Below are 23704 nucleotides of genomic sequence, written 5' to 3' on the forward strand. Positions count from 1 at the left end.
ACAGATTTTTACATAATTCCTTTTTGAACTACCCCTGTAGCTACAACTGTGGTGAGCGTAAATAAGATAGAATGCAAGAGACTTAGAACAACAACTAGTAGCAGAAATGCTGATAGTATTGTGTGCGCCAGAGCATGTTTCATCAGGCCAGATATAATCAGTTATGGGCTGCTTGGTGATCCCTCTGAATACTGTTCTTGAGCTGGCTGATCAGCGTGCAGGAGCAACTGGGTGTTTGCTACTTGTGGATCAAGATCAGAATGAGCATGTTTTTTAAATCTTTTGCAGCTTGGGCTCTGTTGGAAAGAAGGTTTTGGATGAGCTGATTGGTCTCTTTTGATATCACATTATTTTCTTCGAAGCTACCCTGCATACACAGCTTGCTCTAATCTGGGATTGAATAACATGGAACTGAATTTGTATTATGGAATGACAAATTTGTACAGTGAATACATTTACTCTTTTGGAATATACCCCTCTCATGATTGCACTGATGGAGTTGGAGTTGGAGTAGTCTGGAGTTGGAATGTAATATCTTGGAGCTGCTTATATTGAACAGATCTTAACAAACCTGAAACTATAGGAGATTTTATAGACTTTTTTTTCTCATTGTAGCTGCTTTCCACTCCTCTTTTCCCCCCTGCCCCCGTGCCATTCCCTCCTTGAACCCCATGAGATGAACCCAATTGTTGGTCGTTAAGATTAGTACCAGGACTGCAATGCAACCTTGTAATGCAATGTCATAGTTTTTCTTATTCCCGTGTAAAAGGCATTTTTCAGAGGTGTTACCTCTCACGTCAAATCCGATTTCAAATTCAGCTCCCAATATTTTTGTTCCACTTCTGTGCAAGTTCCAAAAATTATTTTTTCATTAAACCCTGAGAGAGGATTTTTTTAATGCAATGAGTTATGATCTGAAAGAGTGGTGGAAGCAGACTTAAGTAACTTTCAAAAAGGAATTCAAAGCACACTTTTCACAACTTCATTGTAGTGTTAATGTAAGCCTACTAAAACTTTAAAAGAAAAATATACTATGGCTATGGGGACTAATTTGATAGCTTTTTCAAATTGCTGGCACAGACATGATGGATTGAAAGGGATTCCTTTTGCGCTGTATAATGTTGACTCTGGGCAACATCTAGAAGATACGCTAGTATCTTCAGTGGTGTGAGAGCAGTTTGTGAGAGTATCCTGGCCTGACTTGCCTATTATAAGTTCAAAACAAAGTGCTGGAAAATCTCAGCAGGCTTGGTAGCATCTGTGCTGAGATGCTGTGAGAAAGAGTTAACATTTTAAGCCCAGAATGATTCTTGAGCGTTAACTCTGTTTCTCTTCACAGCTGCTGCTAGACCTGTTGAGATTTTCCAGCATTTTGTTTTTCAGATGTTCAGCATCTGCTGTATTTTGCTTTTATGATTTGCCTTTCATATTCTTTATCCTATTGCCCTCTAATTTATGTGCATAAGCAACTCCATACACTCTTCAACAACACAGCTCTTGTTGATAACTCTTTGTAGAGAATTGTGAGCAGGTGACACTATCACAGCAGAGAATGTGCTATCTTGCTACACATTTTTATTAAAGATAACATTTAGACTCCTTGGATATCTCAATTTCAGTTGGTAAAGACAATTGATGGGATTTTCCGGCCATGCCCCCCCCCCCGGAAACTTCGCCCCAGTGAGTAACTACGATATTTGATCAGAATTTCAGATAAGTGTGATTTGTGTTCAATTCTTGATCTGAGCAGACTTGTCAGTAGAGAAAAAACAATTGGCCTTAGTGCCCCTGGGGTATGAAGGCCGCAACTTAATACCCTCTCTATCCCCCAATCTTCAGTTTCTGTCCTTTAACCTTTGACTTTGTGTACAGTGGACAAGGACCATGTGAGGTTGCTAATTTCATTTTTATATTTATTCATTCACAAGTTATGGGTGTCACTGGCAAGGCAAGCATTTATTGTTCATCTCTAGTTGCCCTAGGGAGAGCAGTGGTGAACTAGCTGCCAACTTGAATGACTTCGTGTGGTGAAGGTACTCCGACACTGCTGTTAGGTAGGGAGTTCCAGGATTTTGATACAGCGTTGATAAATGATTAAACAAAGGACAAAACAGCACAGGAACAGGCCCTTCGGCCCTCCAAGCCTGCGCCGCTTATGTGCCCAACTAGACCATTCGTTTGTATCCCTCTATTCCCAGTCTGTTCATGTGGCTATCTAGATAAGTCTTAAACGATCCTAACGTGTCCGCCTCAATCACCTTGCTTGGCAGTGCATTCCAGGCCCCCACCACCCTCTGTGTAAAATACGTCCCCCTGACATCTGTGTTGAACCTTGCCCCCCTCACCTTGAACCCGTGACCCTTTGTGTTCGTCACCTCCGACCTGGAAAAAAGCTTCCCACTGTTCACCCTATCTATGCCCTTCATAATTTTATACACCTCTATTAGGTTGCCCCTCATCCTCCGTCTTTCCAGGGAGAACAACCCCAGTTTGCCCAATCTCTCCTCATAACTAAGACCCTCCATACCAGGCAACATCCTGGTAAACCTTTTCTGTACTCTCTCCAAAGCCTCCATGTCCTTCTGGTAGTGTGGCGATCAGAACTGGACGCAGTATTCCAAATGTGGCCTAACCATCGTTCTATACAGCTGCAACAACATATGCCAACTTTTATATTCTATGCCCCGTCTAATAAAGGCAAGCATGCCATATGCCTTCTTCACCACCCTCTCCACCTGTGCTGCCACCTTTAAGGATCTGTGGACTTGTACACCCAGGTCTCTCTGTGTGTCTATACTCCTGATGGTTCTGCCATTTATTGTATAGCTCCCCCTTACATTAGATCTACCGAAATGCATCACTTCGCATTTATCTGGATTAAATTCCATCTGCCATTTCTCCGCCCAATGTTCCAGCCTATCTATATCCTGCTGTATTCTCTGACAATGTTCATCACTATCCGCAACTCCAGCAATCTTTGTGTCGTCCGCAAACTTACTGATCACACCAGTTACATCTTCCTCCAAGTCATTTATATATATATATAAGTCATTTATTTATATATATATATATATATATATATATATATATATCACAAACAGCAGAGGTCCCAGTACAGAGCCCTGCGGAACACCACTAGACACAGACCTCCAACCGGAAAAAGACCCCTCCACTGTTACCGTCAGTTCTATGGCTAAGCCAGTTCTCCACCCATCTAGCTAGCTCACCTTTTATCCTGTGAGATTTAACCTTTTGTACCAGCCTGCCATGAGGGACCTTGTCAAACGCTTTACTAAAATCCATATAGACGACATCCACGGCCCTTCCCTCGTCAATCATTTTTGTCACCTCCTCAAAAAACTCTACCAAATTTGTGAGGCATGACCTCCCTCGTACAAAACCATGCTATCGCTAATGAGATTATTCAGTTCTAAATGTGCATATATCCTATCTCCAAGAATCTTCTCCAACAATTTCCCTACCACGGATGTCAAGCTCACCGGCCTATAATTACCCAGGTAATCCTTGCTACCCTTCTTAAATAACGAGACCACATTTGCTATCCTCCAATCATCTGGGACCTCACCTGTGTCCAGTGAAGAGACAAAGATTTCTGTTAGAGGCCCAGCAATTTCATCTCTTGCCTCCCTGAGGAGTCTAGGATAGATGCCATCTGGCCCTGGGGATTTGTCTATCTTAATGTTTCCTAAAAAAATTTTTCTAACGGGTCAACACACCTCTCTGAGACACTACCAGTCAACATGTCCCCCTCCTTTGTGAATACTGATGCAAAGTATTCATTTAGGATCTCTCCTACTTCCTTTGGTTCCAAGCATACTTCCCCTCCTTTGTCCCTGAGAGGTCCGATTCTTTCCCTAACAACCCTCTTGTTCCTAACGTATGTATAAAATGCCTTCGGATTCTCCTTAATCCTATCTGCCAAGGACATTTCATGACCCCTTTTTGCCCTTCTAACTCCCTGTTTGAGTTCTTTTCTACTTTCTCTGTATTCCTCCAGTGCTCCATCTGTTTTTAGCTGCCTGGACCTCATGTATGCCTCTTTTTTCTTTTTGATTAGACGCACAATTTCACTGGTTATCCACGGCTCCTGAATCCTACCTTTCCTATCCTTCCTCTTTACAGGCACATGCCTGTCTTGCAGTCCTATCAACTGCTCCTTAAAAGACTCCCACATGCCAGATGTGGATTTACCCTCGAACAGCCTCTCCCAATCAACAGCCACAAAATCCTGCCTAATCCGGCTGTAGTTAGCCTTCCCCCAATTCAGCACCTTACCCATAGGACAACACTCATCTTTTTCCATTACTATCCTAAAGTTTACAGAATTGGTGATATATGATGGTTGATTTTTTAAAGTTTATTTATTAGTGTCACAAGTAGACGTATTAACATTGCAACAAAGTTACTGTGAAAATTCCCCAGTCACCACACTCCCGCGCCTGTTTGGGTACACTGAGGGAGAATTTAACATGGTCAATTGCACCAAAGCAGCACATCTTTCGGACTGTGGGAGGAAACTGGAGCACCTGGAGGAAACCCACACAGACACGGGGAGAACATGCAGACTCTGCAAAGACAATGACCCAAGCAGGGGATCGAACCTGGGTTCCTAGTGCTGTGAGGCAGTGGTGCTAGCTACTGTGCCCCCCCGTGCGTGGTTTGGAGGGGAGCATGCAGGTGGTGATATTCCAGTGCACTTGTTGCCCTTGTCTTTTCAGCTGACAAGAGGTCATAAATTTGGGAGGTGCTGTCGAAGAAGCCTTGGTGAGTTTAAGGAAATGTCTTAACATTAATTACTTTATCCAAAGTGATATGACACTGTTATTGGAAGCTGGGTACCATTTGAAAACTTCATGCATTTGTGGACCATAAATAGCAAGAAAATTGGTGGTTGAGTAAACTGAGGATAAATACTGGATGGTTGTCAGGGAGGGGATTAAAAGACTGTAATCTAATCGAGGAGTTCAGATAACATCACAAACTGCGAGACCAAAGCTCAAGTAATTTGCCAGCTGAACTGCGAGATTAGGTTACCCCTGTAATACTCTGACAGACAACTAATATTTATATTATATATAGAGCTACTTTTGAAACATTTGACAACAGCCGCTTTTGATATTGCTGGTTAGTATCAAGTGATATTGTACATCCCAGGATATCTGGTTATTTCAGTGCATGGAATTCACCATCCACATCATTTTATACAAGAGTATAACTTGATTTATATTTTCTGAACTAATTATGTATGTTGTTCTGCTGTTCTCACAGTTTAATTTCATATGTTGAACTAAATAATGTACTACCCCCATGGCTCATTAATAAATTTGCTGCCCAGGGTGGAGCTGAACCACAGAGATCAGGAAGGTTCAGGTTCACTCCCCCAGTCTATGCTCAGTTAACTGACCTTGGCTGCAAAGGTGGTGGGGAGTTACAATTGGCCTCTGTGTCATAGAATTAGGGAAGAGAAAATGGACTAGGCTTCCAATTTCAAATTTCTGTTGTGTGACACTTTCTGGCAAATATGCAGAACTGGATGTTTGATTCAACAGGGCTGTGATGCGTCTGTTGTTAAATCTGTTGTTGCTTACTGCAGTCACAGATATGCCAACTCTTGTGAAATTGACGCTGGACACAATTTCTCAGCAAAATTAAGCGCACGGCATATGATTTTATAGAGGGCTCTGAAGTCTCAGGATTTTGCAAAACCTTTTAACCTCTGTGCAGTTCAGATTCAACTGATGTTCTTAATTAGCTCTTTGCTACCAGACACATGGCTACCAGAGGCGGATTTATGCTTTGTGGGGCTCCGTGCTCATTGTCATTTCGGGGCTACCTCCAATGATGTCACTCCCCTCCTGACTCCACCCACCCTCGCCCCACAGAACACAAAGGCACAAGCCACAAAAATACCCAGATTGATCACTGCTTAACTGCTGTAGTGCTTTTTAGCTTGTAAAAACATGCCTGTATGAATAATGCTGAATTGAAATCCAAGCTTATTGTCAATATTGTGATGTGTGTGTTGGAACTTGCTGATGACCAATGAGATGGAAAAAAAATCAGCCAATGACATTGCAGCAGCACAGGTGAGAACAGGAGCAAATACTCCAATTGACAAGATGTATACACTGCCATTCTGTATATTTCACAGTATCATTTAGTTTCAAAAATTAACTTGCTTCTCCTCACAAAATCAAAGGAGTTATTGCCATAAATTCACATGAGTGGAATGTCCAATTCCAATGTCAGTGGCTCTGTCTGCAGGATTCTGTTCTTTGTCCTGAAGAGACTTTCTGAAGGCTAGTCTCAGGAGTGATGATAGTGAGGACTATCAGCATATGACCAGCCATTATATCAGATCAGCAATAGTCCATTTTGAAAAACAGAATTTAAATAAGAGATGAACAGATTTTTAAGATTTTCTTGCTTCATCCCTTGTTGGCATGGCAATTTAGATAGCTTTTCGTCTACACTTTTTCTTCACAAAAAAAATCACTTACATCATTTGTGGGTAAAATCGTGGGTGAAGATGCGCTTTCCATCATCGATATTAATGAATTTGTCAAATGTTCCTGTACTTAGCAAATAATTTTTAACTCTTTTCAATACAGAAAATGAACGCTCACCAGAAGCATTTGTGACAGTAATGGTTAAAGGGTGGCATGGTTAGCACTGCTGCCTGGGACCAGGGTTCAATTCCCAGCCTTGGATGACTGTGTGGAGTTTGCTCATTCTCGTGTATGCATGGATTTTCTCCAGTGTTCTGGTTTCCTCCCACAGTCTGAAGATGGGCAGGTCAGGTGGATTGGCCATATTAAATTGTCCCTTAGGGGGATTAGCAGGGTAAATGCGTGAGGTTACAGGAATAGGGTGGGGGTGAGAGCCTGGGTAAGATGCTCTGTTGGAGAGTCAATGCAGACTCAATGAGCCAAATGGCCTCCTCCTGCACTGTAAGGATGCTATGGTTAAAAATATTTGCAGAATGGTTTCCCCATTTGGAAAGATTGCCTGCAAATCATCACATACTAGTCTGTACAAATCAGCTAGCGATCTCGAAGCACAGAGCTCATCATTACTGATGAAATGAATGAATTGTTTCACTTCATCTTCAAAAGGATCTGAGTCTATGTCCTTACGGTAGAATTCACTTAATTTATTACTGCAGTGGCTTTTGGTATTTTCATCCAAACCTCTGTCGAAAACCATGCAAAAAAAAATCAACCGTTTTCTTCAGAGATTCGCTTCTCTGCAGTTGCACCATTATTGTGTCACAAATAACATTGAAAGCCTCAACAATGACGTTTTCCCCTTTTACAGTGATGTAATTATTTCTAGTTTCATCTTCCAGTGTCTTGGACTCATCATCAGAGGGACTTGTATTTTTTGTCAGTGTCTCTGCTTTCGCCAAGCAATGGTCATTTCAGACTTCTATGACAAAACTTTTAACTGAAGCTAACAATTGTGCAGCATTCAATAAAGTTGTATCAACATTTTGCAGTGATTTGCTGACAGTATTAATCCTTCAGGTCAGATTGATTGGCCATGATAAAATGCTATGATTCTATGATCCTTTGAAGTAAATGATTCCACAAAAGAGTGAAAAAAGCAACATAGAAAAAACATAGAAAACATCTTTTACTTCATTAATGAATTGGTTTCTGAATTACTCTGCCATTATAGTAATAAAGTGATTGCAGGTTTTGTGTGTTTAAAAAGTTGGCCTTTCCTGTGTAAACAATATTGATAACTTTTCAAATGCTCTTTGAGAAGTTCATCAAATTCAATGATATTCAAGGCAGACTAAAAAAAATTACCTCTTTGAGTTGACTTTGATGACTCATCATGTCTTCTTAGAGGTCATCCCAAAGAAGACAGCAGTTTGACTGTGGCAACATCTGCTTTCCTCCAGTAAAAACACTTCTTTTCAAACTGAGAGTCAATTCCTCCAGATAATGTACATCTTTAGACAAACTCATACATAGCTTTAATATGAGTTTTGGACGTTTCATGATCAGCAATATATCTTCCAACAATTCTCCAGTTAGTGTATCCGTTGATGAAGGGTCAGGGAATAATTTGCAAATCTAACAGTAAACTACCTTAGAGGTTACTGAAAAAAAAATCAACCCATTTCTAATTTCTGTCATTTCCCTTCTCTTCACCTACAGCAAATGGGACTTATGAAGACATCTAACCTGCTCTGGTCTCAAACTCTTTTCTCAAGTTTTCCATGTTACCTAAGTTTTTTGATTTACTTAGTACAAAATATTCTATCATACCTAGTGGAACAGATTTTGGTAGGTTTCTTCCCTCACGTCAACAGAAGAACTATCTTGTAGTTCTATTGCCATGTCAGATGCTACTTCTTGTTCAACTTTTTCAGGTGATGTGATTCCTCTGGAAATCAGCAAGACTAAGTCATCAGATAATTTATCCTTACTTTTGATGAATGAGGATGAAAGGGTCGTTTGTGCATTGATCAATACTTCAAATTTTTAAAGTAAAATGACAAACTGTCTATTTGCCTAGCTTTGTCCTCTTGCCGCACCTTCAATTTTCTGCTTTTTTGACTACCAGATTGATGGTGTCGCTTCATATTTCATTATCTTGATTTTAATAAATTTTCTGAAATGGTAGGCTTTTGCCATCCTCAGCCCAAGAGATTGAGTTGTCCCTGCTTCCTTCGCTGCTTGAAGGCTGCCCCAAGTTCTGACCGGTTGGTTCACCACCTTGTAGCATTTTCTCCTGACCCCAGCGGTGCCTTGCATCTTGCCTTGATGTTGTTGGCTGTCTGGTTGGCCTACCCTACTCAGCCCTCGGGGTTGGGTGCCACTGCTCCCTCGCTGCTCTACAGCTGCCCTAAGTCCCGACAGGCTGGTTCATCATCTTGTGACCTTTTTCGTTGGGCCCCGGAGGTGCCTCGCTCTTGCTGACTTGTCTGCCGCCCTCAGTCCTGGGGGTTGAGCCTCTGCCCCTCTCGCTGCTCGACAGCTGCCCCGAGTCCTGACTGGCTGGCTCACCATCTTGTGACTTTTCTTGCTCGGCCCGAGCGGCACCTTGCCTCGCTGTTGTTGGCTGTCCGGCTGGCCTGCCCGGTTTGCCCTTCTCAATCCTGACGGTCGAGGCATCCTTGCTGAAGGCTGCCCCAATTCCCGACCAGCTGGCTCACCACCTTGGGTCTTTTTTTGCCCAGCCCCAGCAGTGCCTCACTCCTAACATTGCTGTTGCTGGCTGCTCAGCTGGCCTGCCCACCTCAGCCCTGGACGCCGAGTCACCCCTGGTCCCTTCGCTGCTCAACAGTTATCCCAAGTTCCAATCAGCTAGCTTGCCACTTCATGACTATTCACGCATGGCCCCGGCAGTGCCTCACACCCCACATTTACTGACTACCTGACTGGCCTCCTGTCCTTAGTCCTGGGAGTTGAGTCATCACTGCTCCCCTTGCTGCTTCCCTAATTCCCACCAGGCTGGCTCACCACCTCATGACATTTCTCACCCGGTCCCAGCAGCACCTCACCTTGCTGTTGCTGGCTGCCTGGCCGGCCTGCCCCTCCTCAACCCTGGGAGTTGTCGTCCCTGCTCCCCTTGCTGCTTGACAGCTGCCACGAGTCCTGATGGGCTGGCTCACCACCTTGTGGCTTTTTCACCTGGCCCTGGAGGCACCTTGCATCTCATGTTGCCTCACTGTTGCTGGCTACATGGCTGGCCTGTCCTCCTCGGCCCTGGGTCGAGATTGAGAAACTTGCTGTCTGCGTTTTTTGCAAAACTAGATTAAGTAAAACACAGGATCTTTGCCTCTGCGGCCTCTCACCCTCCTAGTCACCTCAACCAACGTTCAGACCAGCGTTTTCCCGCTCTAAGGGGACTTGACCAATTGGAGTCTGATGTCATTACATTGCTGATGGGCTAGGACAGGGACCTGTGCCTAGGCATAGTGTGTTTCACTATAAATCTGCCTCAGCTGCCTTCTTTGTTCAAGTTGGAATTTCAGCAACTTCATTTTTGAAGTAACCCAGTTGCTTGAAGGAGAAGCTGGAAAAAGGTGACTTGTGCCAAGCCACACTACTTATAAGCTTCAGTGCTTCAGTTGGCTAATCTCCAGTGAGATATTGTGTAGGTTCCTCAGTCTTCACCATTCATCAAGTATTTGGAATACTGCGTCCAGTTCTGGTCGCCACACTGCATTTGGAATACTGCGTCCAGTTCTGGTCGCCACACTACCAGAAAGACGTGGAGGCTTTGGAGAGAGGACAGAGGAGGTTTACCAGGATGTTGCCTGGTATGGAGGGGCTTAGTTATGAGGAGAGATTGGGTAAACTGGGGTTGTTCTCCCTGGAAAGACGGAGGATGAGGGGAGACTTGATAGAGGTGTATAAAATTATGAAAGGCATAGATAGGGTGAACGGTGGGAAGCTTTTCCCCAGGTCGGTGGTGACGTTCACGAGGGGTCATAGGTTCAAGGTGAAGGGGGAGAGGTTTAACATAGATATCAGAAGGACATATTTTACACAGAGGGTGGTGGGGGCCTGGAATGCGCTACCAGGCAAGGTGGTGGAGGCGGACACACTGGGAACGTTTAAGACTTATCTAGATAGCCCATATGAACGGAGTGGGAATGGAGGGATACAAAAGAATGGTCTAGTTGGACCAGGGAGCGGCACGGGCTTGGAGGGCCGAAGGGCCTGTTCCTGTGCTGGATTGTTCTTTGTTCTTTGACAAGTAGAGTCTAGGAATACCACATAAGAAGAAACAGGAACAGAAATTGGCCATTCAGCCCCTTCAACCTGTTCACTTTGGTAACATTTCATTCAGTTGGCTGGTATGAGGAATGGTGGAGTAATCAGGTATGGCTAACGGGTGTGATTTTGAAAAGTTTTTTATGAAGATATTCAGATGCAATAATATAGTCATTGTAAAGAACTTTGACCTGTTAAAGATTAAGTAAGCCACTAATAAGGTTTATAAACTATCAAATACCAACTGTATTGGTTTATGTTTGGAGAAAAAAAAGCTACTTACGATTTTTTACAAAATCTCTTTTTTTTTCTAAAGAGTTTATCTCTTGATTTACAAGACTGTGGGGTTGGCATTGCTGCACTCATCAGGTCAGGAGCGTATAGAATCATAGAGGTTTACAGCATGAAAACAGGCCCTTCAGTCCAACTTATCCATGCCACTACTAAGCTAGTCCCAGTTGCCTGCATTTGGCCCATATCCTTCTATAGCCATCTTACCCATATATGGAGGGAGAAATAATTCATGTTCCAGGTTGATCTTCCATCAGAACTGGAAGAAGTTTTTAAAATTCTTTCACAGGATGTGGATGTTGCTGGCTAGGCCAGTGTTTGTTACCCAACCCTAATTGCCCTAGAGAAGATGACGGTGAGCTGTTGCCTTGAATCACTGCAGTCCATTTGTTGCAAGAGTGATTTTGAGGTGGAGTGAAGTGTGCAGCGTGCCCAGAAATGGATGCTGGAGCCTCAAGCTGTTCTACTTTTATCAATTCTACCTGACATTAATGGTTTAGATTCAGAACTCAATATAATTTTGGTAAATTTTCAGAACCACGAGGGAGCAGTTGTGTCTGATGGCCAACTGAAGATGTAGAAATGAACTCAGTAAAATGTGTAAGTGGATGGTACAGTAACAGAAAATTCAGTAGGAGTAGATGTTTACTGCTGCAAATCACTGGAATAAATGGGCAATTCAATGTAGATTGTGAAGGGTATTTAACTAGCTGAGAAAAAAAATTTGCATCTATATAACACCTTTCATGCCCACAGTGTCTCCAGGTGTTTTACAGTTAATTAAGCACTTTTGAAGAGCAATCATTGTTGTAATGTAGCAAACAGAACTACCAATTAGCACAACAAGCTGTGACAAAGAAGTAAGTAGTAATGACTAGATAATCTGTTTTGTGATATTGATTGAGGGATAAATATTGGCCAGAACACGAAGGATAAATCACCAACTTTTCAAAATAGTGTCATAGGATTTTTTATGCCACTGAGGGACAAACAGGGACTCAATGTTTCATCCGAAAGGCAGTATCTAGTGCAAAACTTCATTTTAATATATCTTTGTAGTTTTATACTTCCAACCAATTTGCTTATTATACCATCTTTTTGTCATTGGCAAACTTGGATAGTTGAATTTCTATCCCATTGTCTAAGTTATTAATAACTATGTTGAATGGTTAAGTCCCCAACACATTCCTGGGGAATGCCACCAGTCACAACTGCCAATTATAAAGTACCCCAATATTGCTACCCACTCTCCAGCCACTTAGCCAATCTCTAAGTCAATATTGTATGTCCTCAATTCTATGTGCTGCAGCTTTAGCTAGCAATCGCTTTACTGAATGCCTTCTAGAAGTCCACATAAATAACATCCAAACATTTCCCTGTCGCTACTTTAAATAATTTGATTGGATTCGTCAGGCAGAACGTACCCATTAAAAAAAAATTTGTTTCCTAATTAGCTTAAAATTGTCAAGGTATTTAGTCACCTTATCCTTAATTATAGACTCTAGTAACTTCCTTACAACAGATGTTAGGTTAACAGACCTATAATTTTCTGGTTTCCCCCTCTCACCTATCTTCAATAAAAATGTCATGTGCAATTTTCCGATCTAAATGAAGCGTTATGTTCTGACAGATTGCATAAACTAGGATTGTCTTCCCTCAAATATAGAAGATTACGGGATGATTTCAAGAAGGCTTTTAGGATTTTGAAAAGGAATTGATACAATAGATAAAAACTTTTGCACCTGAGGGACAATCTTGAACAAGTGAAAATAACCTTAAAATCAAAACCAAGCCATTTAAAAGTTAAACATCACTTCTTCATGCAAACACTCATAAAAAGCTAGTTCAATTAATAATTTTAAAATATGAAATTAAAAGAATTTGATGACCAAAATTGTTAAGGAATTTATAGCCAAGGTCAAAATTTGAATTAGGATGCAATTCAGCTGTATTCTTACTGAAAGGTGGAACGGGCTTAATCAGCTGAATGGCCTACCTCAGCTCCTCTGTCTGAGGCTGAACCAGACTCTCTTCATTTTGGTTTAGGAACCGAGCTTCCTACCCTTTCTGGTGAAAGATCATTGACCTGAAACATTAACTCTGTTTCTCTCTCCTCATATACTGCTTAACCTGCTGAGTATTTCTAAGGTTTGCTGTTTTTATTTATAGTAATCAAGTAGCTGTCCCATGGAATTAGAAGAATGTTAGTATTTTGAAATGTAGTATTACCAATGGCACAAATTTATTTGCACTAAGGTAACCTTGGGATACAGGAGCGCTTCAGAAAGAGCCTTAGTAATTACTGGAATCGGGATTAATGCTTAGGGGAGTTTTCAGACTCTGGGGGCACTGGGAAGAAGTATCAGAAATGCCAACAGTGGAAAAGGTCCCATGATTATTGTGGAAGGATCTTGTGATCTAAGAGAATTGGGGAAGGCATTCTTGAGGTGTGAGATTCTGGAGGAGGGAAATGTTTTGTGAGCATGAGAAGGGAGCCTTACCATTTGGGGGTGAAGGAAGAATCGAACAGTTCCAGTGGCAGGGCCCAACAGACCAGAAGCCAGGTGGAACAGATTCTTGTTGTCCTTTCTGATTGCCTGGAACTGGAGGCTTTTGGGTGGGATTCAGCTACTTTCTGGAGTGAAGTTCCCAAGCAGTTGGGTCCCAAACTGCCTTTATCCCTTTTGTCCACCAGATGCCATTTCCCACTTCAGTTCACACATCAGCTGTCTGCCTATGAAAATTCTGCTGACTATTTAATGCTCTTGGGTTACCCCTACTCCTTTCACATCATTAGCAATTCTTTTCTCTATGTCCCTGCCATGCAGCATTTAAAGCTAAACCCTGTGCTTCTACTATCTTTATGCATGTCAAGTGCACATTGAGGGAAATTGAACATCCAAAGCATGAGATGAAAAGCCACAAACTAGGCTACGTGTTTTTGCACGTTTTCCTGATTGTGTGTTCTGGTATGGGCAGGAATAACAAAAAAACACCCTTTGCTGCGCTAAGGTTTGAAGGCTGTTTGAGTATAGTTTCCATGCATTTATATGCAAATAGAAAAAAATTAACAGCAAGCAACAATCATTCAGACAAAACTTTAACTGAAATTTTTACAGAATTAACTGGTGTTTGTCTTTGAAAAATAATTCTCGGTAATCAATCTCTGGTTTCTTGACAATATGATGTGGAGATGCTGGCGTTGGACTGGGGTAAACACAGTAAGAAGTCTCACACCACCAGGTTAAAGTCCAACAGGTTTATTTGGTAGCAAAAACCACTAGCTTTCGGAGCGCTGCCCTTCATCAGGTAAGTGGGAGTTCTGTTCACAAACAGGGCATATAAAGACACAAACTCAATTTACAAAATAATGGTCAGAATGCGAGTCTTTACAGGTAATCAAGTCTTAAAGGTACAGACAATGTGAGTGGAGAGAGGGTCTTGACAATAAGCATACAAACAGATCACTGATACTGTTGGCTCTTGATGTCGGTCTGTGAACAGTTCATAACAGAAATGCGCAGTTGTCATTTTTTTCAAATAAATCCACACATTGTGGATTAGTTGGTTAAATATATTTTTCAATACAAGGTCGTAATGGAATTTAGGGACTTCAGAAACTTCCTTTGCTGACACTTGTTTACAAACAGGATTTCCATTTCAAGTTTCTGCACTTGCAGATTCAGTATTAACCATCAACATAAAAATTAGATGAAATTTGTTAAAATGTGTGATCCTTAAAAAAAAAAAATTTTGAATTATAGAAATTTCAGCAAATAAGAATAATGGAGACATCTTTTCCAGATTATTTTAAGCGGGTTAATTGGATTAAGAAAATGTGATGACCGTGTTCTGCCATTACAGATATTTATGTAAGGAATTCTATTTGAAATCTTTACTTCTAATTATCAATATTACAAAAAGTGTGGCATAAAACTGATGAGTTTGAAATTTGACCTTCTTGCGTTTGTCCTGATTGAATGCAAGGTGGAAAGCTTTGGCAATATCCCTCTTTTCAGCATTATTCATATTCTATAAGTAATTTTTCTTAATATCTCCATAAGATCAGCAAAGTAAATGTACACTTGTTGACGGACAATACAAAATTAAATGTTATAATTTCCTTCACTTGCAGTGCTGATACACAGCTCTTGGAAGAGGCAACACTTTCGATCTGCAAATCACTAAGTAAGTGTATTCATATCTTAAATCATATCATATCAAATCTATTGACTTGTATTTCGTAACTTTCCAATTCTTCTTGATATCGTCATTGTTTGCAGAAATGTAATTAAACTTACTGGTTCCCTTTTGGTTTCCTGATGTCAGAGGTTTAATCAGAAGATCAATTTGAAATGTTCAAGTTCAATCCACAAGTCATGCTCAGTGTAGTGATTTCACATGAAGCAGAGTGGAACCTCTAGGAAGTCAGAAGAGAGTTCCAGGGGATATGGGGGGAACATGGGCATAGTGATGGCCAAGATTTCCAAGGGTTCCATTCGCTACTAATCCCTGTCGGAAAGCATACATGCAGATGTTGTCCACTGTCCTCTTTGTTCAAATAGTCTATTTTTATTGTTCAGTTTTGTGCAAGAAAAATCTTCATTTGAGCAACGTATGGCTGTAGCACTGTAACCCATTGTGTTGTGCTGTCCATCAAAAAAAGGAAATTTTAACTCTTTATCCTTATGAAATCCTCTGAGAAACATCTAATTTTCATTTGCTATATTCATTTAAATTAGAAAATATTTAGGTTGCATACTGTGAATTTGGAATGTTTATAAATCTGTTCTTGAATAAGCACGTTAACTTTCAGAGCTTTTTCTGAATAAAAACTTGCATGTTCTCAATGTTCATTAAATGGGACTGAGTTTTTGTATTTTTCTTTCAGTTGAGAACAATTCTCGCACAGAGAACTTACAAGCTCTTGTTAAGATTTTCCTCAGTAGAACCAACGAATTAAAAATCTCAGCTGAATGCCAAGAGTAAGTCACGGAAGTATTATTAATGTACAAAGCTGTCAAAGTTACTTAAGTAAAGAAAAATTGACAGATTCTGCACCAGCACTATTACTGCTCTCAGTTTCCGTTAGAATAACTTTATTTCAATCTGTTCAATCAAAATTTTGCCCAGACGTGCACTCTGGTGAGGGCACTCCAGTTTTGTAGAGCCTGAAATATTTATCTTGTTCCATGCAAATCTTGCTTCCAAGTTAATGTTAACGTCCATTTCATTCATGGGAACAGATGTCATGTTGAGGCGACTTGACCAACTTCTCCAGTGGTGCTTAACCCTGTCTTTCAACAACAATAACCCACCCCCACTCCCCCAGGCAGCAAATGGTTGCCAGATCTACAACTAATTCAATAAATGAAAGCCTCTAAAATGAGTGGGACAACTACAGCTTTCATTCTTTTACACAAGCACATAAAATGGTTATTGTGAATGTTCTATTTAGTTCAATGAGCTTTGAGGACTTTTGACCCAGAAGCAGTAGTGAGGAAAATTTGTTCTTTCATTTAAAATGTCAAGGAAATTTAAAAATGGGCAACAACTGTTGGCCTAGCCAGCGATGCCCACATTCTGTGAAATGAATTTAAGAAATCTATAATTGTTTTTTAGAATATTTGGAAATTACTTTTAAGAATTTGCAATTGTTGTAAAGGGATCAATAGTAATTTTCTTGGATAATAAGAAATTTTGATCTATCTATCTGGTGACCCTTAACCTGGAAGCATCACTAACTAGAAAGTAAGATATTAAAAAAAAGTTGTTGTGGATGGACGCAATGAAAACAGACAAAGAAGCTACTGCTGAAGTGAACAGAGGGGAGAACAGAGAAGGCACATTTAAAATGGGTTGTCTGTGCATATAATGCAGTTAAACAAGACAAAAAGCTGAAGATAGCGTTAGAGCAGAAATGAACAATTCTGTGGCTTTGCTTCAGTTTTGCCAGAACCAGGCTGACCAACTGTTCTGTATGTTTTGGGACTGTCCTGTAATTTAGTTTTCTGCCCTGGGCTAGGTTGTTTTCCTGGATTTCTTATGTGTCTGCACTTCTGTTGCTGTACATGTGGCACCCTCTGCCCTCAAGGTCTCATCAGCACCCCACCTCCCCCAACAGCAATGTGTCTCTTATTTTATTCACCGATAGTTGGTCATCTTGTCTGCCATATAGCAAGGAAAAAAAATCAGCTAGAGTTCTTACTAATAATCATTGTTAACTACGTTTTTAAAATACTCAAGTGTATGGAATCAGCTCAGCTTGATAGTACCATAGTACCAAATACCCTGCCAATATTCAATGTTTTGGTTTGCGCATTTAGAATAGGTACTTGATTCAGATACTGTCTGGCTTTCTGCAAGAATTCATGTGCCCAGGCACTTGGAAAGGTTGGGAAGATAGCTAAGAATTAAATTCATTTTATGGCATGCATTTTGTGTCTTCAAGTATACTTAAAGCACTTCGCAATCAGTAAATTATTAAGTATTGAGACTTGCTGTGCAAATGCAAATTAATGCACAGCAAGGACCCATGAACAGCATTGAGAGTAAACGTAAACTAACACTGAATTCAAAGACATTACCAGTTATATTTATTTAAGTTTTACTTTTTTTGCCAAATAACCATTCTCTGAGAGAAAGGCAACTTCCTTCAACATCCTGTTTACATGGAACATGCTATTAACAAGTGGAGCTGCAACTGCTTTGTAGTAAAATGCTCTCCTCTTCCCACCCCTCCCCCACCTCTTATGTAGGCTGAAAGAACTGCGCTGAATTTGTGAATCTGATGTTTCTGAATCAAAGCTTCCATTTCCTTAAAATGCATACTGCTACCTACAGAGACAGCAGTCCAGTGGTTAGCATCCATTTCCTGTGCGAAATGGTGGGAATGTAGCCATAGAACTTTGGGGAGGCCAGATCAGATCATCTGTTGTACTTTTGATGGCTGGAAAGGCAGAATCTGTCACAAGTGGCACACGTGAAGTTGTTCCTTGCTAATGGTTTGGGGTGATTCTTGCTTACATCTTGTTTGCAGGGTTGGCATCTGTTTTGGATCTTCTGAAAAACATGTTGTCATGTTGGTGAATTCCACAACTGGAGTCACCACTCACATCAACAGTCAGTTGGCGTTTACCACCTGTAACGATTGGTGTTGAGGGTTTTCATGACTCTTGACAGCATCCTTGAATTGGAACTTTGGGTGCCCAAATGTCTCTTGGAAGGTCGACCTCCCCCTAAAATATACCCTTAAGGATGAGGCCATTTTCCATCCTAAGCACACGCCCAAACCAGCAATGCCTTCTTTGGTTGATTAGTACTAGCATGCTCAGCATGTTTGCTGTAGAAAGAACTGCTTCATTGTTGACTTTGTCTTTCCAAGTGATGCTGAGAATGTGGCATTGACACCACAGATGGAAAGGATTGAGCCTTTGTTCTTGATAGGTGTAATAGTCCAGGCTTCACTACCATACATTATTTTGTATAGGAACCCCATAGTGTAACACTAAAAAATCCATCTGTGAATACTTTGCTTAAAACTTCCTGGTGTGCACTTATTATTTCCACAATTTTGAATCATCAAAAATGTAAACTCATTTTGCATAAGTAGATGCCATTATTGAGTCACTGTAGTTAAATGCATAACAGTTGTGGAAAAGAATTTGTTACTGGCATGTACTATTCAGTATTTTCTGGTGTGATTTATATTAACTGGTTGTAAATTGCATATTCATAATTCTCGTTTGTGTTTTGCCCCATCAGCCAGCTGTTTATTTGGCAAGCCCACAATGCCCTGTTCATCATTCGCTGTTTGTTGAAAGTCTTTGTCAGCCAGATGCCTGAAGAGGAGCTGCAGCTTAATTTTAGTTATCAAGAGAGGGCACCATTATCTTACGGTATGCAAAACAAAGAGGAAAAATTACAAACTTAAAATCTTTAAATAGCTTTATACTGTATATTTATCTCTCGAGTTATGTTCATGAGTTTTACTTGGGACTTAAATTTAAATTTTATTGTTCAGGTATTCCTTAAAATAATCTTCTAGTCTCTCCTGCATTTGTTGACCACTTTAGGGTTCATTTTTGTAGCTCTTATCTGTGTTAATGTTGGAATCCTGTTACAATGAAGTGCATGTTTTTGTTTGTAAGTGAGACCAGCTGATACTAATTGGGAAAAGATTAGAGAATTATTCTTAAAATAGGGGTAGTTTACATTACGAAATATGTTCATATGATTATAGCTTCTTAAAGGGTGCTTGTTTCATTTACCGTGGGCGGCACGGTAGCACAGTGGTTAGCACTGCTGCTTCACAGCTCCAGGGACCTGGGTTCGATTCCCGGCTTGGGTCACTGTCTGTGTGGAGTTTGCACATTCTCCCCGTGTCTGCGTGGGTTTCCTCCGGGTGCTCCGGTTTCCTCCCACAGTCCAAAGATGTGCGGGTTAGGTTGATTGGCCATGCTAAAATTGCCGCTTAGTGTCCTGGGATGCGTAGGTTAGAGGGATTAGTGGGTAAAATATGTAGGGATATGGGGGTAGGGCCTGGGTGGGATTGTGGTCGGTGCAGACTCGATGGGCCGAATGGCCTCTTTCTGTACTGTAGGGTTTCTAGGATTTCTATAATCTTGGGTGACAGGTGAACTGAAGTCACTTTGAATCTTCTAAGTATATATCTGTACTCTGAGGATCAATACCACCCACTCTCTGTGTCTAATTGTTAAAAGCTATCCTGTTGTTTCCACAAACCAGTTTTTAACAATTATTAAACAATTATGCAGAATAAAATATATACGAAGTGGTTTAGACCTCCGTAGGGTGAGGAAAAGGGGAGTCTCATAGAATCCCTACAATGCAGAAGGAAGCCATTCGGCCCTTCAGGTCTGCGCCAACTCTCTGACAGAGTATCTTACCCAGTCCCTATCCCCATAACCCCATATATATGCCTATTAATCCCCCTAACCTACACATCCTGGGACACTAAGGGGCAATTTAGCATGGCCAATCCACCTAACCTGCACATCTTTGGATTGCTGGAGGAAATCGGAGCACCCGGAGGAAACCCATGCAGACACGGGGAGAACGTGTAAACTCCACACAGTTACCCAAGGCTGGAATTGAACCTGGGTATGTGGCGGCGTGAGGCAGCAGTGCTAACCACTGTGCCACTCAACACGTAGCTATGCTCTATGGTTTTGTGAATAAACCTGTGTTAAGGAAAAGACTGACTCCATATTTGTCTTTTACTCAATGTATGAGTCATAGAGTCATAGAGGTTTACAGCATGGAAACAGGCCCTTCGGCCCAACTTGTCCATGCCACCCTTTTTTTAAAAACCCCTAAGCTAGTCCCAATTGCACTCATTTGGCCCATATCCCTCTATACTCATCGTACCCATGTAACTATCTAAATGCTTTTTAAAAGACAAATTGTACCTGCTTCTACTAATACCTCTGGCAGCTTGTTCCAGACACTCACCACCCTCTGTGAAAAAATTGCCCCTCTGGATGCTTTTGTATCTCTCCCCTCTCACCTTAAACCTATGCCCTCTAGTTTTAGACTCCCCTACCTTTGGGAAAAGATATTGACTGTCTAGCTGATCTGTGCCCCTCATTATTTTATAGACCTCTATAAGATCACCCCTCAGCCTCCTACGCTCCAGAGAAAAAAGTCCCAGTCTATTCAGCCTCTCCTTCTAACTCAATCCATCAAATCCCAGTAGCATCCTAGTAAATCTTTTCTGCACTCTTTCTAGTTTAAAAATATCCTTTCTATAATAGGGTGACCAGAATTGAACACAGTATTCCAAGTGTGGCCGTACCAATGTCTTGTACAACTTCAACAAGACATCCCAATTCTTGTATTCAATGTTCTGACCGATGAAACCAAGCATGCCGAATGCCTTCTTCACCACTCTGTCCACCTGTGACTCCACTTTCAAGGAGCTATGAGCATGTACCCCTAGATCTCTTTTGTTCTGTAACTGTATGAACAGTGACTTTAACAATCTGCCCAGGTATCTTATCCCCAGTGACCCTGTAGAATAAGTAATCGCAGGTGGTGCCAAAGCTGACTCATCTTATTGGAAAATGCAGGGGCATTGACATCAGAATCTCTAGCTGCTTCCGCTAGCCCAGAGGCACCAAAGCTACATTTTAGTACTCTTGACTGTAGAGACCTTTCTGCATAATGTGTTCAGAAGCAATCTTTGCTAAAAAGATGGAGGGAGATGCTGCTGAAAGGTTGCTAGAACTTGTATGAGGGGAAAGAATGATAGTGGAAGTAACCGTATGACAGTGAATGACGTTAAAGTGCCTGAATACACTGAATCAAATCACAAAATGTCAGGTCTAGGGTTATGCAGGAAAAAATGTTTTTCAGGATTCCAATGTTTGTCACTTAAAATGCAAATACATTTTTTCCTGTCTATATTGCTTATTTAAATATTTCCAAAGTTGTATTTATATTCAATTTAGTGGGTTGCTAGGGCTTTACTGTCATTTTTATATTTATGTACTTCATTAAATCTCTTTCAGGGGCTGAGGCAGAAGATCTTCTGGAGGAATTGATATGTAATCTAGTACATCTCATTATTGAATTACCTTTGTTGTAAGTTTTCTTTACTAATATACCATATAGCTTGAGCTGTATGTTTTTTCCTGACATGTATTTGATATTTAGTAATATCTCCAATTTCAGTACACTTTACTCTGCCTTCTTTTCTCCACGCTGTTTATAGCGGTGATCTGGTGAATGTGGTGGAACATTGGGTTAGTGCACTAGCTTTTGTCCCCAGGATTTGGGTTCAAGTCCAACTTAGTGTAATGTGATTAAGATTTTCCTTGTCTGTTTGTTTTGGAAGGTTGTTTGGGAAATCTAACCCTGCTCTTAGAAGGCGTGAACTCATCGGGCAAAAGCGCCTCCAATCTGGCAGTCGATTGGCAATGTCACACAGGATAGTTTGTGTGCGATTGATTCAGTAGATTGAGTTCTTCTGAGGTCAGAACTGCGAAAGTGGTGGGCAGAAAAAAAAAATCATAAAAAAGGATTTTAAAAAGCACTGATGCTAAATAGAGGCCTGGAATGTCTCTTTTCGGGGAGAAAGATCAATCTGTGAGTTACCTCCGTCTGTGAGTGTGTGTGTGCCTGTACAGACCCCATTAAATCGTTTCTCAATCTCCACTTACAAGCTTGTATAATTTTCTTCCAAGTGACAGCATCAAGCCGTTCCAGGTTAATTGCAAGAAATAAGACAATAGTTTGAGTCAATTTCCTTGTACTGTACCTCAAATATATATGCTTTAAATAAACTAAAATGCCAGAATAAAAAAACCAAGAACTTGCTGGAGTATCTGTGGGAAGAAACGGAGTTAACATGTCGGGTCTAAATGATCTTTTGTCAGGTGATAATCTTTCAGCACTTGATTGGGCAGGAAAGTGGAGTTGAGGTCGAAGATCAGTAATGATCTGATTGACTAACAGAGCAGGTCGGAAGGGCCACATAACTGATTCATGCTCCTGTTTCTTTTGTGTTTATTTGCAGGACTAATTAATAGATTCATATAATTTATTAGGAAATGTCAAACTTTTAGGACATTAGAATGCATTAAAACCAGTGAAGAGAGTGTCGTCTATTGAAAATAATAATTTATTTAATCATTCAACAATTAGTCTGGCTCATTCTATCCAATGTCAGATGAGGGAGTGTTCTTTTGGTGACTTATTTCTTAGCTTCCTTTTCAATACCCAAAGATTTCAGGACTACTTATACTAGTGCTTAATTCACATCTGTAGCAAAATGAAGTAGAAGCTAAAATATAGCATATAGCAGCAACTTTTTCCATTTTGATTTCTTTCATACCGTCCAAATGGTCACTTTGTTGAAACAACTGCATTGAGGTGTAGGGTTGGTAAGGAGATTGGAGGAAAGGGGGAAATCGGCTGTAGCCAAACAAAACTAGTTGGGCAAACTGGATGTTCCGCATTGCTTCGAAATACATAAACCATTATGTGGCCATAGCCATGTAACGTACGGCTTCATCAGCCATGTAACGTACGGCTTCAGCTATGTATGTTGATGCTTGAGTTTAAAAGGAATTGAACCCTTGTTGGCTGGCTGAAATAAGTAGGCAGGATCCATTGCTGCTTAACACTGCTTAACATTGCTGTGAAAGTAAAGATAATTACTGAATTATTTCCTTGGCTTTTACTTCGTCGTAAGAAGTCTCACAACACCAGGTTAAAGTCCAACAGGTTTATTTGATAGCACAAGCCACTAGCTTTTGGAGCGCTGCTCCAGCCGCCTCCAAGTGGAGACATCTCCACATCATGGCGACCATCGACACCGCAAACTGCCGGCTCCAAGTGGAGACATCTCCACATCATTTTACTTCGTCAAACAGTTTTTAACTTTTTAAATATTTGCTTATTCACCAAGTTCCTAATATTTCTTTCTTAAACATTGGTTCTGTTGTGCATTCCAATCAATTCCAAGCACTTTTTATTTCAAGTAATCAGATGTATGCTTTGCTGATGTTCAAGAAAGCATGTTAAAGAATTGTGTATAGAGCAATTATAAATGCACTTTATATGGTGATGTGACAAAAGTCAATAAATAGGAAGAAAAGTAAAGATTAATTTATTTTGGGGCAAAATATTAT

General features: G+C 40.8%; 1 protein-coding gene across 2 annotated transcripts in view; it reads left to right on the top strand.

Annotated features, from left to right (window-relative positions):
• Positions 1-23704, top strand: part of dym (dymeclin) — a 417844-nt gene that overhangs the window by 37947 nt on the left and 356193 nt on the right. For both annotated transcript variants that reach the window (XM_078222397.1, XM_078222407.1), the window contains exons 3-6: positions 15184-15236; positions 15940-16033; positions 18813-18946; positions 21581-21653. In XM_078222397.1, coding sequence (XP_078078523.1) covers positions 15184-15236; positions 15940-16033; positions 18813-18946; positions 21581-21653 — 354 coding nt within the window. The remainder of the gene's footprint in view (positions 1-15183; positions 15237-15939; positions 16034-18812; positions 18947-21580; positions 21654-23704) is intronic.

Source organism: Mustelus asterias, chromosome 1 (genome assembly GCF_964213995.1).
Source record: "Mustelus asterias chromosome 1, sMusAst1.hap1.1, whole genome shotgun sequence".
NCBI lineage: Eukaryota > Metazoa > Chordata > Chondrichthyes > Carcharhiniformes > Triakidae > Mustelus > Mustelus asterias.